This window comes from Formica exsecta, unplaced genomic scaffold (assembly GCF_003651465.1).
Source record: "Formica exsecta isolate Colony F162 unplaced genomic scaffold, ASM365146v1 scaffold72, whole genome shotgun sequence".
Lineage (NCBI taxonomy): Eukaryota > Metazoa > Arthropoda > Insecta > Hymenoptera > Formicidae > Formica > Formica exsecta.
Window position 1 is genome coordinate 1,584,710 of NW_021853485.1, and position 23,525 is coordinate 1,608,234.

At 33.9% G+C, this 23,525-nt stretch overlaps 1 protein-coding gene and 1 long non-coding RNA gene across 2 annotated transcripts in view; one reads left to right on the forward strand and one right to left on the reverse strand.

Annotated features, from left to right (window-relative positions):
* LOC115243483 overlaps window positions 1-19,853 on the reverse strand; it is a 25,996-nt gene extending 6,143 nt beyond the window's left edge. Inside the window, exons 1-2 of the mRNA XM_029820541.1 lie at window positions 18,787-19,853; window positions 3,390-4,424 (exon numbers count right to left, since the gene is read on the reverse strand). Coding sequence (XP_029676401.1) covers window positions 3,390-4,424; window positions 18,787-18,954 — 1,203 coding nt within the window. The 5' untranslated portion in view covers window positions 18,955-19,853. The remainder of the gene's footprint in view (window positions 1-3,389; window positions 4,425-18,786) is intronic.
* The window catches only part of LOC115243485, an 86,044-nt gene that overhangs the window by 55,739 nt on the left and 6,780 nt on the right, over window positions 1-23,525 (forward strand). The window lies entirely within an intron of this gene.

The following is a 23,525-nucleotide window of genomic DNA, read 5'->3' on the forward strand; positions in this document are numbered from 1 at the left end:
CGTGCGCATAATGAGCAGTTGATAGAAACAGAAGAAAGCAGCAATTAGAAAGTAGTTAAATTGTGACAATTTGATGGACGCTATCGAACATTTGAATGCAATAATTAAATGACCCTGATGGGATAAGAAAGATGTTTTTATTAAAATGCATATTTATTTTTGCATCTATTGTAATTATATTCACATTCAACAGAAAAGTTCAATATAAATAGCCGCAATTGAATTTGTGAAATAAAATTTATATCGAATGTACGATACTGATTATCGTAATATTTCCGTGAAATTTGCTGCATTGGATTATAACTTTTACACTTCACATCATACTTTTGATCGGTTTTTGCTATCGATCTTCATAATACTTTATGTCTGCCCTTTTTTTTAAATCGTTTTTCGGATAGTGTCGCGGTACTGTCTACCGCGCTTTTGTTTATGAGAAAAATTTCGTGCTGAAAGCGTAGCGTTGCCAATTGATTTCTTTTTTATCATAGAAAAGTATTTATATAATTATAATATTGAAAATATTATGTTATCTATAAATAACACATTTCAGTTCAAAATCCTGAAGTTGCGTGCCTCATTGATGTCTAAATAATTAATAATTCTTATAATGATTAAGCTATATTTATATCAAAATAGCTAAAAATCGTTAATTCTAATTAAAGTGATCTATGTTCAATATATAAAAGATAAATTTGTTACACATGTAATAATTATTATTTATTATCCTAAACATTCTTTTCATAATTTATTATAAAAATTTAGGGTATATGCATCGCATATAATATCATGTATCCTTGCCTTGGGAAAAATTGATCTATTAAATTCAAATAAAATCTGATTAATATTCAATCGAAATATATCCGAAATATCAATCAAATATTCCGAATTTAAATAGAAATTTGTAGAAAAAACTTGAATAGAAATCTTCTCAAAGTTTATTTCTAGTTCTTCCCTTTTCTCTTATGGTAGACTGCAATTATCAATCCGCGTATGCACAAGGAAAAATCTCTGACGACCGCGAACGCAACGGCTTCGTCCTTATCCGGACGATTGAAATCTCGGCGCAAGCTGCGGCAACCGCTGGCTTGCGCAAGCAGCATGGCCGATCCACGAAATCTGGCACGCATCTCCCGTCGAAAGAGAAAACGCGCGTAATAATGCGACGGACGCGCGCGCAGCTGGCATCGCCAGCTGGCGATGCGCAATCACGGCGCGGCCTGATAAACGGCCAGCAGGGAGCGGGCTAACTGATAGCTGCATTAATTGTAAGTGAAACGACATCGTATCCGAGTGAAGGGCGACGACGCACCTGGAAGCGGGCGGCGCTGTCACCTGTGGTTGAGACGCGAGCGTACAAATGGCGAATGCTTGAATTTTCCGGGTTCGCATTCGTCTACGCTTTGATGTTTACAACTATCAATTAACTCTCTTTCCACCGACGCGTCTAGTGCCTACAATTTCTATTAATCACGTAGACTCATCGCGTATTGGTTTCTTTTATGTTTCATGTCGGAAAATTGATGTACGCGAACCGCAATCTTTCTTTAATTAATTTCTGAGAGAAACTCAGTTCTATATCCCGACTTGTTCGTGATTTGTGTTACGTGCAAAAGGCAAAATTTGGAAAGAGAAAAAGATTTGTTGATATGACAGAAAGGATTAATATTATATGGAAATCACATATATAATATAAGCAACCTATACATTTTCTGTCTCTATCACACATTTTTATCTATTCATGAGGTTACTAGCGCCTTTTTATCTGACACATAAAATTTTAATAATATGCGCATGGCTGAAACTAGATAATCTTTAATACGCCAGCTGAAGCTCGTGTTTCCTCATCGACGTCATGTTGATTTATGATTTTTGATTCGCAGAAGCAAATGTGAATCTTTCCGGAATACATTGGAATAAATTAGTTTCTTAGTATGGCACCATTCACGTTTGATAATATAAACGATAAAATATATATCGAAAACTCTCATTTCATAGAATTATAATGAGATTCAAATGATATCATGTCTAGTCTCGTTTAATTTAATTCGTTCACAAATTAATATTGGAAGACACATCCGAGACATCAAAAATTGCGCATATGCAATTAGACTTCAAATTTAGATTAATTTGACGATAATCCAATACATAATATAAATACATTAAGAAATCTTGACACAAACATAAAAAAAAAATTATCATTTCGTGCAATTTACATATATCCTAAAACGACAAAATCTTCATCAAGTCATCTTTAAACATTTTTTTTTGCTTTTGCGCGTATTTTATTAATGCTTCAAAAAATTACATAAAACATATTGAAAACTTATTTATGATAATAAATAAGAGCGAGGATTACTTCGAGGCAACGTTTTTAATAGCGACATTAGAATATGAATTTTTATATATTACGAGCTAAGACTGAATTAATAAGCTAATATAAAAACAACTAAGTGTTAAACAACCGTTCTTTTACATTCCTGCATTAATAAATTGAAGTGGCAACAACGATTGATGCTGCTAGTTTTATGGCGCGCGAGGATCGCGGTTTCTATTTAATTAACTTCGTGAGTTTTACCACGAGCAATTTATAGAGACAGACAGGAATATCGGAACTATTTTCTCTCATTAATCTCGACGCGCCAGGACGATAACACGGCGAGTGCGTCCGTGTATCCATGTCACGTTAAAATGTTTCGCTTCTATGGCATTAATTAAGGGTTGTAACGGTTTATCTCCGTTCTCGCCATATTTTACGAAAATTGTAGCTGGATCATGAGCTAATCGACCGCGATTCATGATTCTCGATAAATCTGTAACGCATAATTAAATGCAAATCGTTCGAAAAACAAAAATACTACGTAAAATTTTTTATGTGAATATATGTAAGAGAAAGAGAGAGAGAGAGAGAGAGAGAGAGAGAGTTTCAATTATTTAAAATTATCAATTATTAATTTATTTAAAAGTATGAAATATTTTGGATTTTCTAGATCTTCTCTTTTTGAGAAAAGTGCTTCATATTTATGCGAGAAAATAAATTCGCCATTTTATTAGCGTGATTATTTACCATCATGAATGCTTAATTAGTTCTTTTTAAATTATACACGCAGTCGAAGTCCTATTTTCCATCGCTCGACAGGTATCAATTTTTACTACCGATTAGGCGAAAAACATGTGGTTGTGTTAGATTGTGCCGTTTAATGTTATTCACCTCGGCACAGTTCCCACCATGGTGAATCCTTTACATTTATATTCATGAGAATACGGGGCAACGGGATTTCGATCGATCGAAATCGTATTTGCATCGTAATCGAATATACAAAACAGGGCCACACCCTTTATCAAATGGGAAAACGCGATCCACAATATTTATAAATTCGCCAAGTACTTACGTCATCGACGTGACGTTGGGGTACGACGGACCTTGGGGTTCTCGGTGAATGATGAGGCCTAATAATCTGGCGCCACGGCGACGCGGTGACGCGATTGGCCACGTGTCTGCGGACGGTCCTCCACCTACAACAACTTTCGCCGCAGCTGAGATCCTCGCCCACCGCCGTCTGCGAACCGTAATCGGTCGTCCTCTCGAACGACCTTGTCCGACACTGCAAGGACGACGATGGCATTGTGCCCTGGTAGGGGCACTCGTCGCGTATCCTTCCGTAAGAGTCGCCCCCCGATCCTGCCGCGTGGACGTCCTCGTCCGTCATCGGCTTCTCCGTCGAACGATTCATCTGCGATCTCTCGTACCCCGATATTCTCATCCTCTCCAAAGGATCCAGACTATCGTATCGTTCCGTGAACGATCTATCAGGAAGACACGCGTCTCGCTGATAAACATCGAAGGACGATTCGCTACTAGGAGCTATCATTCGATTTTTATCGCCGACTATCACCGAGCGATGATCTTTCTCTATGGAAGCATCATCTATCGTTCTATCCTGGTATACGAAACTATCGATTGGCCATCCGCTCGGGCAGTTTGGATCAAACGAGCTGGGACCAGGATGGTTGATTTCACGAAGCGTCCCGATGTCCCTGAAGACGTTTCTGTTGTCCTCCGTCGGGAATATCCTGGACTCCTTTCTGTCATGCGGATCTTCGTAGGACAGTCTCCCCGATCTGCACCAAGGATACTGATTGCATCGCAGGTACTTGGGGTTAACTTTGACGTCCTTCACGTCTTCGAGTTTACAATCCGCTGGCGATCGCTCGGCGCAGATCGTCGTCACCGGCACCGGTGGCAATCGAATTCGCAGAGTCTCGGCAGCGCGTAGAAACGCGTCCAGTCGCATCCGCGGAACCGTGGCACTTCCCGTGTAGACAAAACCGAGAAGAGCCGCGAGTTCCGGCGCTTCCATTTCAGCCAGGATCACCGTGATCGGCTCACAATGAGCGGTGGCCTTGCTATGCGCCAACAATACTTCCTGTAAACAAAAACAGCGTTTGTTATTAGTGTAATAATTCAAAAATTAACAATATTAATAATTATAAATATATATATATATATATTTTGTGAATTACTTCTCAGAACTACTCTGAAAACAAAAATATCGGATTCTAATTTTATTTCCAAAATATCTAATTTTATTATTGATTACAAACATCAAACATACTCCAAATAATATATTAGGCAATATTATATAAAAAAAGAAGAAAATGCATATTTTAAATATCAAACGTGATGTCTTAACTCTATCTAGATGCCAAAGAAATGTATAAAAGATGACTCGGAACCCGGATCTCTACATTGATAAAAATTAGTTTACGATATTACGTATTACTTAGTAATACATAAATATTAACATAATAAAAACATGAAGCGAATTGAGAAATGTATCGAGAAATACACGCCGACTGCATAAGTAGGCTGAATTTTATTAGCGCTCTCATTTTGAAGTTAAAAGTCTTACGAATTTTCTTGTTTGGTTGGTATATATAACGGGAATATCTAAAACCATAAAATATATTGCTTTGCAAGTCACAGAAATATATTGCCGATAGGTAATCAAGATTAAGAAAATCTTTTCAGGAAATTCAACTTGATGAAGATTTTGTAATATTTCTCTACAATATCTTTGAAAACATCATCAAATATAGAAAGATATTTTTTTAATAAAGCTTTGTGTGTCCAATTTTCAAAGAACTCTGTATAACAAGCTCTAAATAACACAAAAGAATCACACACTTACAGATAGAATAATACATTTGAAAAATAATAAGAATTTCTAAAAATGAAAAAATAATTTAATGAATCCATTGAAATATAAAGCTGGATTAATAGTCGTCAAAAAATTGTAAAAGTTCAGACTTCCGAATCGTTCAAATTTTATTTTATTTTAAGTGCTCGTAAGCATCGCGCGTTTGATTTACAACATTCTTCTTGCCGTCGTTATTCGCGCGGATAATGGAACATGAACAATAATGAATTACGAGCGTCTCATTGTTGCAAGCTTGAAGACCGCGTTGCACCGAGATAACTGTAATTACGCGACTCTGGCGATCGATTTGGGTTTTTTTGATTTTTTAACGCGATAATTAACTGCTCTTGGCTGGTCGCCGAGATCAGGGAACCGATTTGAATTAACCTCCGTCATTCGCACAATATTGTTGCGCGCGATAAAGAAAAAGCCGCGCATTTTTGTTCCATTGCGTAAGATCGCGCGAAAATAAATTGCACAAACCTCTTTGAACTCCACTTTTGTAAGATCGCGGTGCGATATGTCTATGTGTATAAAGTAAGGGTCTTAAAATTTTTTCCCGGGCTTTCTAAAGGAGTTCTCTATATTCTGTATCAACTGTAGAATTTATTATACATTTGAACCGAGACGCTCTACATTTCCATAAAAATTAAGCATTTTTTTTCCACTTCTGGATTCTTTGATGATTTTATACATGAGGTTGAGAGAAATATTCTAGTCTTCAATCATTCTTCTTCTTCGCGCCGCTCTGCAACCATTTTAACGGATCGTTGACGGCGAAAAATGGCGAGAGCATCATTCTTGCACGTAGAGAACGGAAATGAAACGTTAGCTTTCAAACCGGCCCGCGGCTCGGTGCAACTTTGTTGCACCGTTGCCTCCAATGGCGTAGGAAGAACTTTCGAATTCTTATGCAAGAAACATCCATGGAGCCTACATTTCATTTTTGCAACATCAAACGTCAATATCTCGCAGTCTTCTTTTTTTATATAACATTATTGCTATAACATAAATTTTAGATCACATTCTAAAAAAAAGCCTGAATTATAAACTAAAGAACCGGAGCTATAATTTAATCTTAAAATAAATATCTATAATATATTCTAAGTTTAAAAATTGTTCTCTAAGCTAATTTCAGTACCATGTGTCGCGCAGGGAGTGCCATTTGCTATTTGATTTTTATATTAAAAGTTTACATGTGACGTTTATAACATCATTTTAGATTTAAAATTGGCGTACTTTATAATTTTCGTTTATATCGGCAAAAAAAAAGAGGAAGAAATAGGTTTATGGGTTGCCTGTTCTTGCTGCCCGCATATTCCTGTTACATTGTACCTATATCTTCTTGTACCGCAAGGCCGTGGGCAGCTTTTTTCCTCCTCCTACAAGAAGTGCTTTCTCGGACGCAATTACTTAAGATTAGTATTTGCGCGCTCAAATTAATATATTTTGCCTTCGAATCGTAAATATTTCCGGAGGCGTTGAAATATCTTCGATCGGCATATATTCCATTACGAGTATAGAGACGAACATATATCATATATATGTATAATCAGATGTAAAGTGTAACGCGAGCTTTTTCCTCAACCAATTAAAGACATGAATACGTTTATTGGCGAACTTTGACATAATTAACAATGTAATAAGCGTGCTATTATGCTTATATTTACCTTGCATCTATTTTACAAACTTTTTAGACAATGTGGTTAAGCATGCGGATAGATACAGTATTTAGATACAAGTGCATTTCACGAACACATTTATATGATTGGATAATTCGCACCTTGTATATTTCTCTATCTATATGATAATGTATTCTTACGTTGTTAACTGTTGAAACATTTTTGAAAAAGCAAGCAAATATAAGAATAAATCTTCTTAAATATACACAAAACTTTTTTTACATAAGAATTTGATCTTGAAAGGATTAATTCGATTTAATTATCTCTCTCTCAAGATGTTTAATATTTACTAAGTTACTTATAAATCATATATCTCAAAGTTTCACAATAATTTTTTATTCCATTCTGTGTTTTTATTGCCTTATAGATCTTCCGTGGATGATTATAATCGGGATGTCTAGCAATTTGTACTTAAAAATATCTATATCCGCTATCTACAAGTAGTATATAATAAACGGTTACTGGTTTCAAGCTGTGAGAAATTTTTAAGAGTGTTTACATCGATTTATACGTCGATTCATCGCACGCGAAACAGCGATTACACCACCGAGATCTATCAATCAATTACAATATTACAAATAATTTACAGATGTTATCTTTAACCGTTAAATGATACCAAGCTGCGCGAAATTTTTCAGCCCGTTTCCGTAGATTTATAGATCAATCTGTAAATGCATGAAACATTACCCTTGGGATCTATCAATCAGAATCATAGTGATATTCCAAATGCGCTTTCTATCCGATGCGATCTAACCTATCCACATATTGCGAAATTCAGGGTGCGATGGAGAACGTCGATTAGATCGTCATAATTACAGTAATCGGATATCAATTCTGAGAGCATGAGTGATTGAGTGAATTTTTATACAACCGATTCTAACTTCCCAACTAACGCGCAAAGTTTCGCACCTACTTCGCATAATTGTAGGGTATTTGATGGCTCGCATGCAACAGTGGGTTGCAGTACTTCTGCAAATATGTAAAGCTCTTGAAGAAACGCTCAAGAAGATTTCCGAGACCTCATATGGAAAGAGTATGATGTTTGCTAGAGATACACAATTTCATTCTCTCTCTTGAAAGATATCGAGTTAAATTTTCCAACGCAAAAATTTGTCGGTAAATATTTAAGGAAATATACAAAAATAGAAAATATTTTATTTTCAGTTTCCCTCTAGCTGAAGATTTAAAATAAAATTTTAAACTGAAATTTTTCGTGTAATTTTTCGTATCTTTAAATAAAAAATTCAGATAAAAATCAGTTAATAATATTCATTGTCATACTCTTTGATTTGATATTTCAAAATAAAATATTAAATCATGTTACACGGACTAGGGGATATGTTGAAACATTCTAATTTAATTTTCCCAACTAACGAGCGATTTCCTAAAGAACGATAAAAACGAGCAATAAAAACGAAAATAAAATAGATTTAGAGGCCTACAAGTAGAATAATGTAAAAAAGATATTCGCCATTAGATTATGTAATTTGTTAAAGCAAATCACAAAAAAGAAACTTTCGAATCTCTGGAACTTTTTACAATCCAATTTAGCATCTAAACAACTAAACTGTATAAACTACAGGTTTCTGATGAATAAATTAACTAAGCGGACCAAAGAGCATATCAGTTTTTTTTATATATATGACGCATCACTTAATAGCTGAGAAATAGGTCCATGTCGATTGGAAAACATATAGGTTTTGATATCTTTCCTCTGAGCTTTTAAAATAACATTAAATTATAAGAGTTTTTAATTCGTGTATTTTTCCTTTCACGAATATTAGCAATACATATAAAAATAAAGCTCTTTTAGGGAAATAGATAAATTTGTTAAGTGATCGGGCTTTTGTCAACTCGAACTCAATTAGACGGATTTAATGATAATAAGAGCAGAATGGTTGTTATATTGTACGGACATAGACTCGAGAGATCTCTAATATTTAACGCAATATTTTGCACGGTTCTCTCATGATCGGTGATGCAAATATCCGCGTCGTCGTCTTGCATATCCGCGATATTACAATAGCAAACGAGTACGAGATTCGATTTTTACGCATTACTACTTGATTCGCGAGTAGGCAGCGTACATACTGTCAATTAAACGCCGCGCTCATGTGACGATAATTATACGATTCCACGGCCGAGAGAAAACGCCGAGAGCCACGTGATTTAATCTAGCAAGTTCACCCGCTTGAAATTATTCGAACGTAAACGCAATCAAAACTAATTATAGAGGCGAGGGAGGGCAAACGGTCGGCGAACACAGTCGTTGAACAAACTTTGTTTTAGAGCCTCTATTCACACGATGCATAACGTCTCACGTATCGTTAATGGATGGGATATAACGCAACATAAGTGCAATCAACCAGATTGACTCGTGTTACACGTAATAGCAACATCACGTTACATATTACGCTCTTTTTCTACTATAATTTAAATGTACTAAAATATATTGCGAAATAAAAATAAAAAAGTATCCTCGCGAGAAGACTATAATATTATGATATTAACGGAAACTATTCTATGATCGATTATCGGTTGTCATATTTCCGTTTCAAGAATAGAAAGAAATAAAACAGAATAAAAATTACGCGTGAAAGTAAACGATACATGAAGGAGCGCTTCTGTATACAATCGCTGATAAAATCAAAACACAAGATAAATGGAAATCGAATTTGTCTATAATTGTCTGGAATTTATCGAAACGACGAGCGTGTAAAATATTACGCGAGAGTATATTCGGAAATGCGTGAGTGCGATAAAGAAAACGATCGCATCTCGTACGGAATGCGAGGAGAAGAGGGTTTAAATGTCTCTACGCATCGTACCGTAAACGTGATGAGCAATGAAGCGAGTCGCGAGCATGAAGCGTAACAATTTCTGATCAACGCGGGATACGGGTATCGCACGGACAATATCGGCCATTAATCATTCAGCCGTATCGATATGACGCGGATAAGTTATTACGCGAGTAACGCACGGTGTTAAAAGCCCGCGTGCCCGCGGCATTTATGACGAGATTCCTGGGATCCAGCGTGTGATTAACCTTAACACAATGCGATACTATTGGAATACAATGGAATAATGGAGAACTGATAAAACGTGATTGATCTTAATCGAGATTTCTCGCTATACTTGCAATTAATAATATTAGCACCTTAAGTGTGTTATATATTCGATCAGGGATGTGATCATGATTTTTTTCTAGACTGTAATTTAAAAAATGTTAATTTTAATAATTAATTGTATAATTTTTTAAAATAAAGACATAATATATTTTTAAAATTTTTTTATAAAAATATTATTTTGAAGGAAAGATATAAAAGTATTATAGTAATATTATATCTAATTTTGATTTTCTTCCAATGATTATTTTTAATGATACGTCGGTTTAATAACGTTGCACGTGATAGCTTAAGGCCTGTGTAAATTGAAAAGGTACAATTGTAATGCCGATATAGATCTCGGAAATATAGATACATAGAATTTGTAACACTATACTTCTTATTATGTACTGTCACCGTTGTTGCAATTACGCTCGACTGCTCAGTATTTTTATTTATCAGTATTTTATATCAACGCAAGATATATTTTTAATGGCAGAATTTGTCATTATCAAGGTTATCGTGTAGTGTGTCTAACTCTCTCTCTTCTTGGTGTGGGAAATATGGACTTATTGAGAGGAAAATCAAGTCATAGGATTTGCAAGATCCCGCGATATATTATTCATATGATGGCTGTCGCGTCCACGAATTAATGCACTATAGATTTTGCTCCGGAAAAAATTAATATTCCAAATTATAATCGATTAAACAAAAATTTGTTCAAATCAGTATTAATTTACCTTCTGTACCCTTGAATAATATGTAAATCTGTTGGCAAGTAATCGAATGGTAATTTTATTCTCTCGATTGACGTTAACTTTTCCTCCTTTCTCAGCTTTGTGACCTCAAGCGATTATATCCGGCACGAACGCTGACTAATAAGTGATATGGCTCGACATGCTCGCGTTCGTGAGTGATGGATGTCAACGTATTTATTTCTATACGAATTGTATATATACTGATTAAAAGCGTTATGTTCGAAGATTTTGTACTTAATATTGTAGATTCAAAAAAAAAACTGATGCATATAAAGTGGTCTTTTAATATGTATGTTTTGATGTCTCGAGATAAGGCTAACCTTTTTTGCGAATATTTGCATATTTTTATTCCAAGTCAAAATAATTCACTAAATATTACGATGTGTGTTGTATAAAAATCCAGAAAAAAGTATTAGAAAACGTCTATGTAAGGAAAAAAATTGTATATTCTCCATAACATAAATACGCTAATTATTTTAAGGGGATAAGGGCAATTTAAAAAATATTATTACTTAAAAAATATATATTTTTTATATCGGATATTTTGTCTTATTTTTCTTCTTTTTAATATATTTTTTGTTCCCGACATCTTCCTGTTTTATAGAATCTGAATAAATCTTCTTGCCTTCTAAAGGACAGAACAACGGTCTGTGAGAGAGAAAGAAAAAAAGCCTGCCTACGCATATTCTCGCCATATATTAACTACGTCTCTGCCTTTGCTGATTTAGCATACCGTTATGACTTACTTTGCTCAATCCGATAATGCGTGATTGATAATGCGAGTACTCAAAAATTTAACAACCCCGAAGGGGTTGAGTCGCGACCGGTTACGCGCGAGAAGGGACAGGAGGGCGAAACTGTCGGAAAGCCGGATTTACGAGCTTACACATACATATGTATACACACACGGCGGATTTTCTCTCAGAAAGAGAAGAAAAGAAAAACTGAAAATTCTCGAAACCGGTCGCTAACAATAACGGTACTCGATCGTGAAATGCAAAAGTTCTATCCTTACGCTCTTTATTGCACTTTATGTGCTTATATATTTCACATTACAAGTTATTTATTTAAAAAATCTGGATCTGAGATTTATTTGGCATGACATTTAATTGAAATGATTAAGTTTTGCGGTTTCTTATGGGATTATATCGATTTCTTGTTAAAGAACCGTCGATTTTGAAGATCACGAGAAATCTCTATAGCTAAAATAAAATATGGCGAATATGAGATACGATAAATATGATATATAAAGATAATTTCTCGTAAAAACATATGTATCCTTTTTATCGGTTTTTTTTTATCGAAATGAATCTCTCAGAAATTTCGATGACAGCTCCAACTTCCTATTTTATAAATTCTCTTGATATATTAATTGTGTGTGATTTATTTGCTTCATCTCAGCAAAATATTTATGTATACTTGACTTATACTTTATACTATATTCTTTATCTGTGAATTGATTGAATTTACATACAAGATTTATGTCGCTCCAATAAAAAGATACGAAATATACAAAGTCAGAAGAATTCTACAGAAAGCAAATAGAAAATTAATCGTCACTTTATCGCGACTTTGTCTCAGGGAAATTATTTGCGTAAATTCGCAATTTATTTCAAACATGAGATTCAAGTCAGAGCGATTTATTTATTTTCTCGTCAAACACACACAATTTTCGGTAAATCGGTAAATATAAATAACGAACATTTGCATTTAATCTTTTGTAGAGCGAATTGGAGGACACTGCCTTGGAGTAACGTTAGAAGCATTCCGGAGTAATGTTAGAGCACCTTTGATTTGCATGTAGGAGCGATTCGAATAACGTGCCGAGAATATCACGCAATTGAATTAATTGCTATCGTTGATCGCGGATGATACTCGCTACAGATAAAACGCTCGCGTGCAACAACTTTTTTAAGCCGGCAACGTATATTTGCGAGCGATTACGATCGATCCAATCGTTTCGCTACATATTAAATTTTCTTACAATATGTTAGCAGTTAAAGAAGTCGCTCTAAGCAAGATAGAATGGGATCGCGTTTTCTGCGAAAAAAAAACCGTGAGAGATTACCGTGCGATTATATATCGTATACGTATATCGATAAATATAATTATATATAGCGTATAGCATGCACAACATTTTATCATCTGGCTTTCCCGTAATTTCAATTGATTACATTAATTTTTTTCAGCATCTTCGTCTCTCTAGTGTTTCTTCTCGGTAAAACTTGAAAAATATAATTTTCGTTTATCTCAATTTATACGTACACATAATCAGATTATTATTTATATATGGATTATATATTTTTTTATTTTCTACTTTAAGTATTTATTTCTAAACTTCAGGTATTTAAGGATTCGCGAATCTATGAGATCGTAAGCAAAAGTCATGCGCGTGCGAATGTATATATATGAAATTTTGAAAATTAAAATTATTATCTCTAAAAAAAAAAAGAAATATTTAAAATCGACAATCTCTCTGTGGATTCGATGATACGAGTGAAAGGGCCCTCACTGATGAGCGTACATTATGTTCAAGGTTCAAGAGTTCCTACTATGAGAAAGAAAGAGCCACTCTTTCACAATGCGTGAATTAATTCCCCGTTACTAACATAAGAGCTATTGCGCTGCTACTAATAGACAGCTCTTGGACGGCCCTTTCTTCCTGAGGAATTGAACGATTATTATCTTCAATTAGCTTTCTCTATTAATGTCTAGTCTACGAGCATCGCGCGATCTTTAAAGGGCAGCTACAAATTTATTATGCGCCGTTCGATAAGATAATCCTATATAATGACTATTCTTTAACGTTATTAAGTATCTTTTTGTAAAATATATTGGATATTTCAGAAATTTTTTAAGAGAATTAGCATGTTGAAGATGTAATGAACTATGTGCTAAAATATCGAATGGATATATTACGATGAGATCTGAAAGCATCTATTTTGAAGTTTTTTATGGCAAAAATCTTTTTTAAACAGTACAAGTTTCCGCAAGACAAATTGTTTAAAATTATATTTTCAACATTCTATGAATCATTTAAATACTTCTGATAAAAATAGATGGTATGTTTTTGAAATTCTTGTGCCAATATATAAAACAATGAGTGCATATTTTTCTTATATAAAATTAGTAATTATTATTTCATAATAATTATGTCTAATAATGAATATTTTATATTATTTATATAATATATTTGTTAAATAGTTTTTAAATATATACATATATTTAATATACGCAAAATATTGTTACTAATTTTATAATTAATTTAGTTAAAAAAACTATTATCTTCAAAAATAGAAATGAAATAAAATAACAAACAAATTGAATTAATTGATTTCTTAATGAAATGTACAATTTTTCTCACAATACGAAACTCCTTTATTTATATCAATTTCAATCATTTTAATCTCTCCGCGATGATCTTTGTCGTCTAATTAATGTTTGGTGAGTTCTATCTCCGCATCTCTTAATTAGCATTTTGGAGCAAGTGGACGTGAAACATTGTCGTGATTAAAATGTATGGATATGTCGTCGCGATGTTTTGCCGTTATATCCTGTCTTCTCTATGTGTGTCATCGTTAACTGCCCATAGTTTATTACAATAATCTTAGTTGATTAATGCGAATCGAACGCACAAGCACGCATCGTCGTATTTTTATGTGATATATGTTAACGGCGAAGTTCTGAAAGCTGATATATGTATTTCTAGTCATATTTCTCTCCTTTTCAGATCGTTTTGATGTATGATCTTGTTAATAGATGCATAACTTAATTTGATAAGTAACTTTGTCTCATAAATATGGCTTTGCACCTTAATTATTTGAGTATTACTTTATGTAATATTACTGAGAGAATGTAATGTTATTTTCTCTTTCTCGAAAAATGCCCAAATTTATGTTTAAATTTTTTAAACTTTTCTGAAATTGAAAGAAACGTCACGTAATTTCAAAACATATGCTATAAACTTGTCTTATCAATAAAAAGAAAATGAAGAATGGTGGAAGGAACATTTTTCGAATCATGAGACACGCGTGTCAATGTCGTATCTCTGGATTGACGTATGCAATACAGGCTGACGTGAAATATCGGTTCGTCGCTTCCTTTCAAGTTACGATAATCTTAATTAAGCAATGAATACGTGATCTCGTGCTGCGCCGGCCTCTCTAATGATGAGCCTGACTATGAGAAACACTTGCTCTCGTGTGGCGCTTACGAAAAACTTACACGGACGCACCATAATCTGTTCGCCGCAGAAAGCCATAATTTCTCATCACGCGACGTTTAAAAGCTTTTTGTTTCTATTAAAATCTTCTGGAAATAAACCGTTGAATCCTTACATTGCACGTTTGTACAATTGGTACGTATGCTGATACATATGTGCAATATATATATTTTTTTTTAAATTAATGATGCCATTATATATATATATATAAGAATTTTAAAGGATTTCAAATCATAATTTTATACGATCACAATTATTTGATTTTGTTTTATTTTGAATTGATAAAAGAACACAAAATTAAATTAAATCTTTGTGTTAAATTTAATTATTAATTGCCGATTAAAAAATTGTTGTAAAAATATTATATTGAAGGCCCAAATATATATTTGTTATGAGTGTAGGAATTCGTGGAATATGATTTACGCGGCTTACAAGAATTTCGCTTGTTTCTTCCGTGGTGTTTTATTGCCTCTTTATGGCCTTCCGTTAATATTAACGGCGCCATAAATATTTTTTATTCACAATTTTTTATTCAAAATTGCTGAGCTATTTTTTGTTCATCCGCAAATCTCGATAATCACCGTCTTCTAAATAATCGCCATCCGAAAAAATTTTTACTTTAATTCTCGTAATATATATATACATATATAATAATGTGTTCTATGATTTCCTAAAACTTCTCGCTATTAAAATATAATATATTGAGAATCTTTACAATAGGATGTACTTTCTCATTCATTGTATGTGCAATTGTAAGAACTAACACGCTTTGCTAATAATATCAGCCCCACTAATTGGAATAAGTATGATGATCTTCCACGCTTGTCGAGAGATGTAAAAGCCAAATGTAAAAAGCTAGTAATGCGCAATCAAGTTCACACAAATCGCGCAACATATTTCATAACGACGAATCCGTTCAACATTTATAACATTTTCCGCGATTTTATAATCTCTTGTTATATTTATGTCACAAAAAAAATATTATTTTTTCATTTTCTGAATTTCCTTAATTTCAATTTTAAATGAAAATATATATGTTTATATATGTGCGAATGCATACACAATTATACTCAGATTACTTGAACTAATTGGACTAACATGTGAATTTTTTTCATATTTCCACATGACGCAAAAATGATTTATTTCATAATGAGAAGCTCGTTATGAGATCGCGATTAAATCATATCTTTCTAATAACGCATACGCTTTTTTTCTCTATTTTTCTACGATGTTTGTTCAAAATGAATCATTTCATTGCGCGAAAACATTATTAGGGCAAAGTATTATAAAAGCGGATATCAATTCTTTATGATTCTTATTATCGAGTTAATTGCGCGTAACGTACGTCATTGCAAAGCCGATTTCGAGTGGCAAACAAGTTGGATATTTTTCTACATGCACGCTTTTCTTTTGAAACTGTAAAATAATATTTTCCTATCTTTTTTCTGAGCAATGTAATATTTTGCATTTGATAAAGAGAAAAAATAAAATATAGTTTAATTAATGAAATATATATAAGAGAGTATATATAATATCACTATATACTTTACGTTAGAATTTTTTTCGAAATTTGTATAATATAAACTATATAAAAAATAGATTCTCTGTTCTTTTATTATCTTTTATTTAAATTTTTAAAGATATAGTTAAAATCCATTCACATCCGACTATATATATAATTTTAGAAAAATCTTGGCTTTCAAACAAAAAAAAATTTTGATATATTTTGAAATTTTTTCTATCATTTCTTCCGCGTCTTTTTTACGGAGTAATTTAATTATTTCTTTCTCTCTTCATGTGACATGCGGAGGAATGTACAAAAAGTAGGAATCTCATGTGGAAGAAACAGGTCAACTAGGTCAAGTGGCAATAAATCGAGACGCCGTGACTCGCGAGAATCCGCGAATGGCAGTACCGGAAAGACGCACCGTTCCGTGTACGTTTCAAGAACCGCAAAAGGGCTGCCTAGCATAAATACGTCGTGCGAGATTTATAGAATCAAAGGTCCGGGAATCTGTCGACGTTGAAGTTAAAGTTACCATATTTGTGTTGCAACAAGAAAACGCATTTCACGGACGTCATCTTTTTTTTTTAAGCATAAGGCAGAAGTGCGTGTGTGTTGTATTATTTCCAATGCAGTATACGATCGTATAATGATGCTTTACTTTTGATTAAAATAATCGGCATTATTGGTATTTATAAAAACAATCGCGCACAAAAATATGAGTAATGCAGAAATTGAGCGAAATATGTTGTACAATTAATTATGTTTCTAATAATAAGCAGAAGAAAGAAAGAGGGCAATGAGCTCAGCCGATTCAACCAATTTCAATATTCTAGAGAAATACGAGAAATTTTTCTTTTGGACATTCCGATTGCTGGAGTTTAGAAAGCGTATTTCGTGGCACGAATTCGTGGCAGCGATGCATAATTGAGAATTTTCACGTAGCTGACGCACGACATTACTTTGTAATTGGTGGAGTGCATCGGAATTTGTTTCCTCGGTTTTCCTTTCGCAACGAGATTCTACTCACGTAAAGCTGCGCTTCGCAAACAGTGGCAAAAATAATGAAGCATAGAAAAATAAACCGTAATTTTTAAATTACGTAGAAAATTATCGAAAGAAAAGAGCACCAAAGGAGTATAATATACTATAATAACTAATAATCGTTCGATAATTATTTAACATTGTGAAGTAAAGAATCTGAAAGAGTTGAATTTAGAAGGAAATTAGACGAATAATAAACTTTTTATTATTAAACAATTTTAATTTCCCAAATTCTTTACAATTGCATTCTCCTTTAAATGAGATAAAAGCCCGGTGATTCGATGTCAAACCAATCTTTAAGAAATACTTAGCTCTCGCTTGAAAGATATGTGTATTAAAAGATAGAGGGTTATTACAAAAAGAATAGAATCCGTTACATCCCGTTGCGAAAATCTACATTACTGTCTCGTTAATCTTTCGCACATGTTCCGATCTAATAACACAACTCGACTCGAGGTCGCAATGCACATCGTAATATAATCGGCGTGATTTTAAGAAATTACACAAGAATTGCCCGCGGTATCTCGCATTATCTCTATTTCCGTGTGACATAATTCGACGGCATTAAACGCTCGTCAGCGCCCGCATACAATCGGTTTATACACGCGTGGCATACGCAGTTACAGCGAGCAAACGAACATAAGCGAACACCCGCCGCGAAATGCACTTGCATTCAAGTGCAAGATTAACAACTCCGTCGGTTTTTATCCCGGTAACTAACCCGCGAATTAAACGGCAACGCAAGCTACGTTCTTCTTTATTGCGTCTTTTATTATGGCCGAGGTGGTAATTAACAGTATTATAAGAGCTTCTCTCTCAACTGCGAAATACTAGAAATGTTGTAAGAGTTTTCATAGATCGTCCGCAAATCCGATATAATTGCTTTCTCTCGCAGTTTGCACTCTTCAATTATTACGAGATAATTATATATTTCAAAATTCGTAATCTGATAATATTAATTATGAGCATAAAATCTCTTTCTATGTTTGTTTAATATTGATAAGATTATACGTCATTAATATCGTTAGATAAATAGATAACACAAGGAGAAAAAGCCGACATAAAACAGTCATAACTCAAAGTCTCACCTAGCGAAATCTTAAATTAATTTAAATTATTTTAATAAGAATATGCGTTTAACTTATTAAACCTGAAAGTAACAATTTAATAAATGACTTTAAAATAATTTTCTCTCTCTTTCATTTAAATCGACTCGTGTTATTCCTGCACAATAATTAGCTTAATTATGAATTAGACTATAACTTTTTACTGACCTGGAGATAAGGACTCGCTGCTGATAGCACCAGACGATGCGCGAGGAATCGCTGGCCTCCTGGACAACACAGGGCCACGTCGGCGAATCTCTGCGACAGCATAGCCTCCTTTAGGATGTCACCGACGTCCGGTGCCCTCCCAGAAACACGGATCACCTCTCCCATCATGCTTTATCCGTGTGTGATCAATGATCGTGTGATCAATGATCGCTTGCGGAAATACGCATTTCTCGACGAAAGTCTTTAATCAGAGTTCACATCCATATAATTTTGCATTTGAAGATAATATCTTTGTAAAACTTTCAAATGACTGTTCCCCAGTCGTCCTTGTTCATTCTACACGTTATTGGCTTTCACATAAATCCATCTTTCGGGAAAACTCGCGGTACTTTTACGAATATCCTTTACTACTTCACTCGCGTATAAATTCGAGCGAAAACCGGCTTTTATCTTTTTCCCAATCAAGTGTAATCGTTCACATCCGTGAACGCCATTTTTTGCCGCGAGATCTTTATAGCGATGTAATATTTAATTATAATATTACTGAATATCCTTACGAAAGAAGATCTCGCTCGTTTGATAAGTTCTTCCTCGCGAACGAATTCGCCTCAAGAAGCGCGCGCGATCGATCGATCGCATTTACAGATGATGACACTTGTTGACTCTGTCATGTGGCGCTGAATTATGGCCATGTGATCATTGGCATTTGTCAGCGATAACGATGTTGGCTTTTGCTGTCACATGGTCGCTGTGAGATTTATGATCGACCGCGTTTATTTTCGACCGTTCTCAGTTTACTTCGCATTCTCTCACCGTTAAAATTAACTCGCAGGTTGGCCCGGTCGGATTAGTGAATTGTAAATCATTCCGTTCAATCTTGTATACATTAATTAATCTCTTTGCCTTATCACGCGTTCCCTATCTAATCGCCGAGATCGAACGACCGGGAATCGAACTCGTAGAAATTCGAGAATATTTTTCGTAAATTCAACACTATCCTCTGATTCTCTTTTGCGTATTAAATTCTATTATATTATATTACGATAAATTTGAAGAATTTTTAGAACTTGCTACTCTCAATTTTTTCGAAATAGTTTAATCAAATTGAATAATTAGTTTACTCTTTAAATAAATTATATACACACTATTGTGTCTCTCTATTATAAATTATGTCGTTCATATTTCACAAGCACAATTAGTTCTTGATTAACACGTGTGTGTCTTATCGCTATATCCCTCGTTGATTCTTCTATAGTAAAGAGCTTCCGTTAGTGGAACATGTGTACACGATACTCCGTCGTTTCGAGATTTCGTAAACTTCGAGACTCTTAAGTTTTTCCTTCCGCGATTGAACACCTTTCACAGCTCCGTGTCGTCTATTAAATGATGATAATTCCGTTCAAAATGCTATCGGACGAGTCGATTCCATGACAAATTTATATGTTGCTTGAACGGAACATCTATCTGTCAATCGATCCGCCGTCAGGAATGTCTTTCTGTTTAATAAACGTATGACGATCAGCTTCTTCTCGCGGATGACAGCTCTTCGATCATCGCAGGGAACTCGAGACCACCGAGGACGTTCACTTTCTTCAAGATGCATGGAAATTCTTCGAACTCCCAATCGATCTCGTTTATTGGTGTGGCGATTTTTATCGATTACGATGGAAGGTATCGTTGTTTGGTTTACTTTATTATGTTGTAATGCGCCACATTTATTGTTTATTACGAAATATTTCGCGAATCACGAAAGTCTCGATTGAGCGATCTTAGAGATGTTTCTGAATCAGAAAGAATAACAAGGAGCGAAATTTCTTCTGATTGATTAATTAAAATGAACAATTATTAGACGAATTACTGCACCAAAAATCCGTTTGCTTCTCAATTAACAAAAATTGATGTCGCATCAAATTGGACAACCGTTTCACAATGGAAATATTTTTCTGATTAAATTAGTTTGATTTATAAAAATTAATTCTTGTGGTTAAACCAGTCCAATAAACACAATAATTTCATTTCATTGATCGAGTTTTATTTTATTGAAATAAATCTATTGACAATTATGTCTCCGTCTTTTTTCGAGTAATTAGACGAGATCTGCGTATGAAATGTTTTATCCTCGCGATGATTGTTTCATCGATTTTGGAAGAGAATTCGGGAGATCGTCAATGGTAGAATACGCGATTCTCGGGTCCCATCGCGAGTATACTCGCGGATTCGCTCGACATATCAATCTCGCGCGTTCTCTCTCAAGTCTCCCGGTGTCTCGTGAGTCTCGTGCGAATCCCTCTCTGGCGAATCGCGCTCGCGGCGCTTACACGAGGAGAACCCGTCGCTGAACGATTCAGCAGGGCGACTGCCACCTGAAACGCTCAGGTGAGCAGAGACCACCTCTGCCACCGCGAGAGTGGTCTCTCCGGAGAGACGGAGAGCGTACTCGCAGGGAACTCCTCCCATGTCTCGCTGTACTATTCCCCCTCTTCTCCCTCTTCCTTTCGGAATCACCTGTGTGTATTTATCCCATGTGTATACAATATATGTGTACTATTATGTTTTGGTGTGACGTTGATGAAAAACAAAATATTGACATGAGCTATTTCTTCTATTCGACTATAAATGGTTAACGTAAAATAAGAATTTATATGTATACGTGAAATAATATAAGAAAAAAGATTTGAAATAGAGAGTCAATACAAAAGTTCTCCAAAACTTTAAATATTGTATATATCAAATACAAATTTTTGATAATCTTTTTTAAATCTTCTTTTAAAATAAAGACGTCCGATAGTTATAAAATACATTAAAGATTTTTAGACGAATTATCACACAAATAGGCTGAAAATATAAAAAATCAAAATTTATGTCGGTTTATTTATATCGGTTTTTGATATTGATACCTTTTTGGAAATTGTAGACGAATGAGTTGAAGAGATCTCGGTTTGTCTGACGTTGAAATTAGTTATAGCGCAAAGCACAGAAATATATCTGGCATTCTGATATTTACATCTGGCATTCTAATTTAGTTACAGGGTGATTCATATATATTAATTTATTATAATACTGTAGAGGAAGAGAGGGAATTTTTTATACAAAAATGAAATCCCCCCATTAGAAAACTGCCCTGTACACAATATCATTTTTCTATTCTTTGAACTTGAGAATCAATGAGAAATTAGTACTTTTTAATGTCAAAGACTTTCATTTTAATATTATCTCTTAATATCTCAAATTGTCTTACTTTTATAAATAAAAGAGAAGAAAGAGGAAAAATGATACAATGATTGTTCGATAAAAAAATGTATTTATCGAGATGACAAGATACATTTGACTTCCATTTGAAGCACCGTGTATGTACACGCTATGGGATCCTGTCACCGGTAGAAAGGTGAGCGCAGAGAGAGAACCGGGAGTATCAAAAGCAGCGCGCGGGAATTCGTGTGCTAATGTCAGCTGTCAGTGAGTTAAACGGATAAACGTTAGCGCTTTATGTTTATAATCGTCGGTATGGCATAATAAAAGAACATCGAAAGAGCGAACGGCGATCTTGCGAGATAGTGATTTTTTTGTTGAGCGCGATATCACACAGCGACAGCCCATTTATCGAACATAATTGACTAATACATATCATAATATTGACTAATACATATATAATTGATATTGGTGTACAAACAGTGTGGACATTTTCATATATTATTTCGGGCTTTATATATATAAAGACGGCGAAAATTTAAAAAAAAATTTAAGAATTTAAGATTTTTTCTAAAGTGAAAGATTTTTAATAAAATGAAAAGTTACGAGGGAGGATTCCTATAAAAACGGAAATATATATAAGAATTTAAATATTTATGTAACTAATATATGAATACAAAAAAGATCTCCTTAGGCGAAAGTAAGAATTTAAGGACCAAGAAATCTAGATATGCAATCAGACATTCACGAAAGTGAAAAGTTCGCGATTGTGAAACTGATTCGTGTGAATGAAAGAACTTTACGAGATATATATTCCAGTATGAAATTTTATTTTAATATTTGACATAAATGCATTTCTGCAAATTTTTATAGATTTAATTATAGCTTTTGTGCTACAAAGAAAAAATTTTTATAAAAGTCACGTGGACCGAATCACACACACACACACATGTAAACGGCAGTATTTCTTATAATTCATAATGAAACTGAAAACTAGGCATTACATACCTTTTATTTACCTGTACCAATATAGCAATTACGTCCTGTGTGTTTCGTAATGTATGTGTGCCTCTGAGAATATGATCATATATAATTAATCTGCCATTAATACAGCGAAACTGTCCGATAAATTTAAATCTAAACTACTGATTTATTATCGATTTATTTATATCCTAATCGAATTAGTAACCAATTTTCCTCTCCTTCCTTTTCCTATTTTTATACACATTGAGATGCTCGAAAAAAAGAAAATCTATCAAAAATCAGATAATTTACGAAATGATCGTTTTAATTTATACTTGTCACAAATCGTGTTGTCCGAAAATCTATAAATTTATTAATTTTACTTTTATTCTAAATTTATTCTTTCTTTCTAAATTTATTTTATAGTTAATTATTTAATTTTTATTATGCAGAATTTCAAGATTTAACAAAATTTTAAACAATCTGATATAAAGAATAAAATTAATAGTTAATTAAGGAATTAAATATTGAACAATCGTAATTTTATGTTAATTTTTTTTACATCTCGCACGTATAGAGAATTTTTT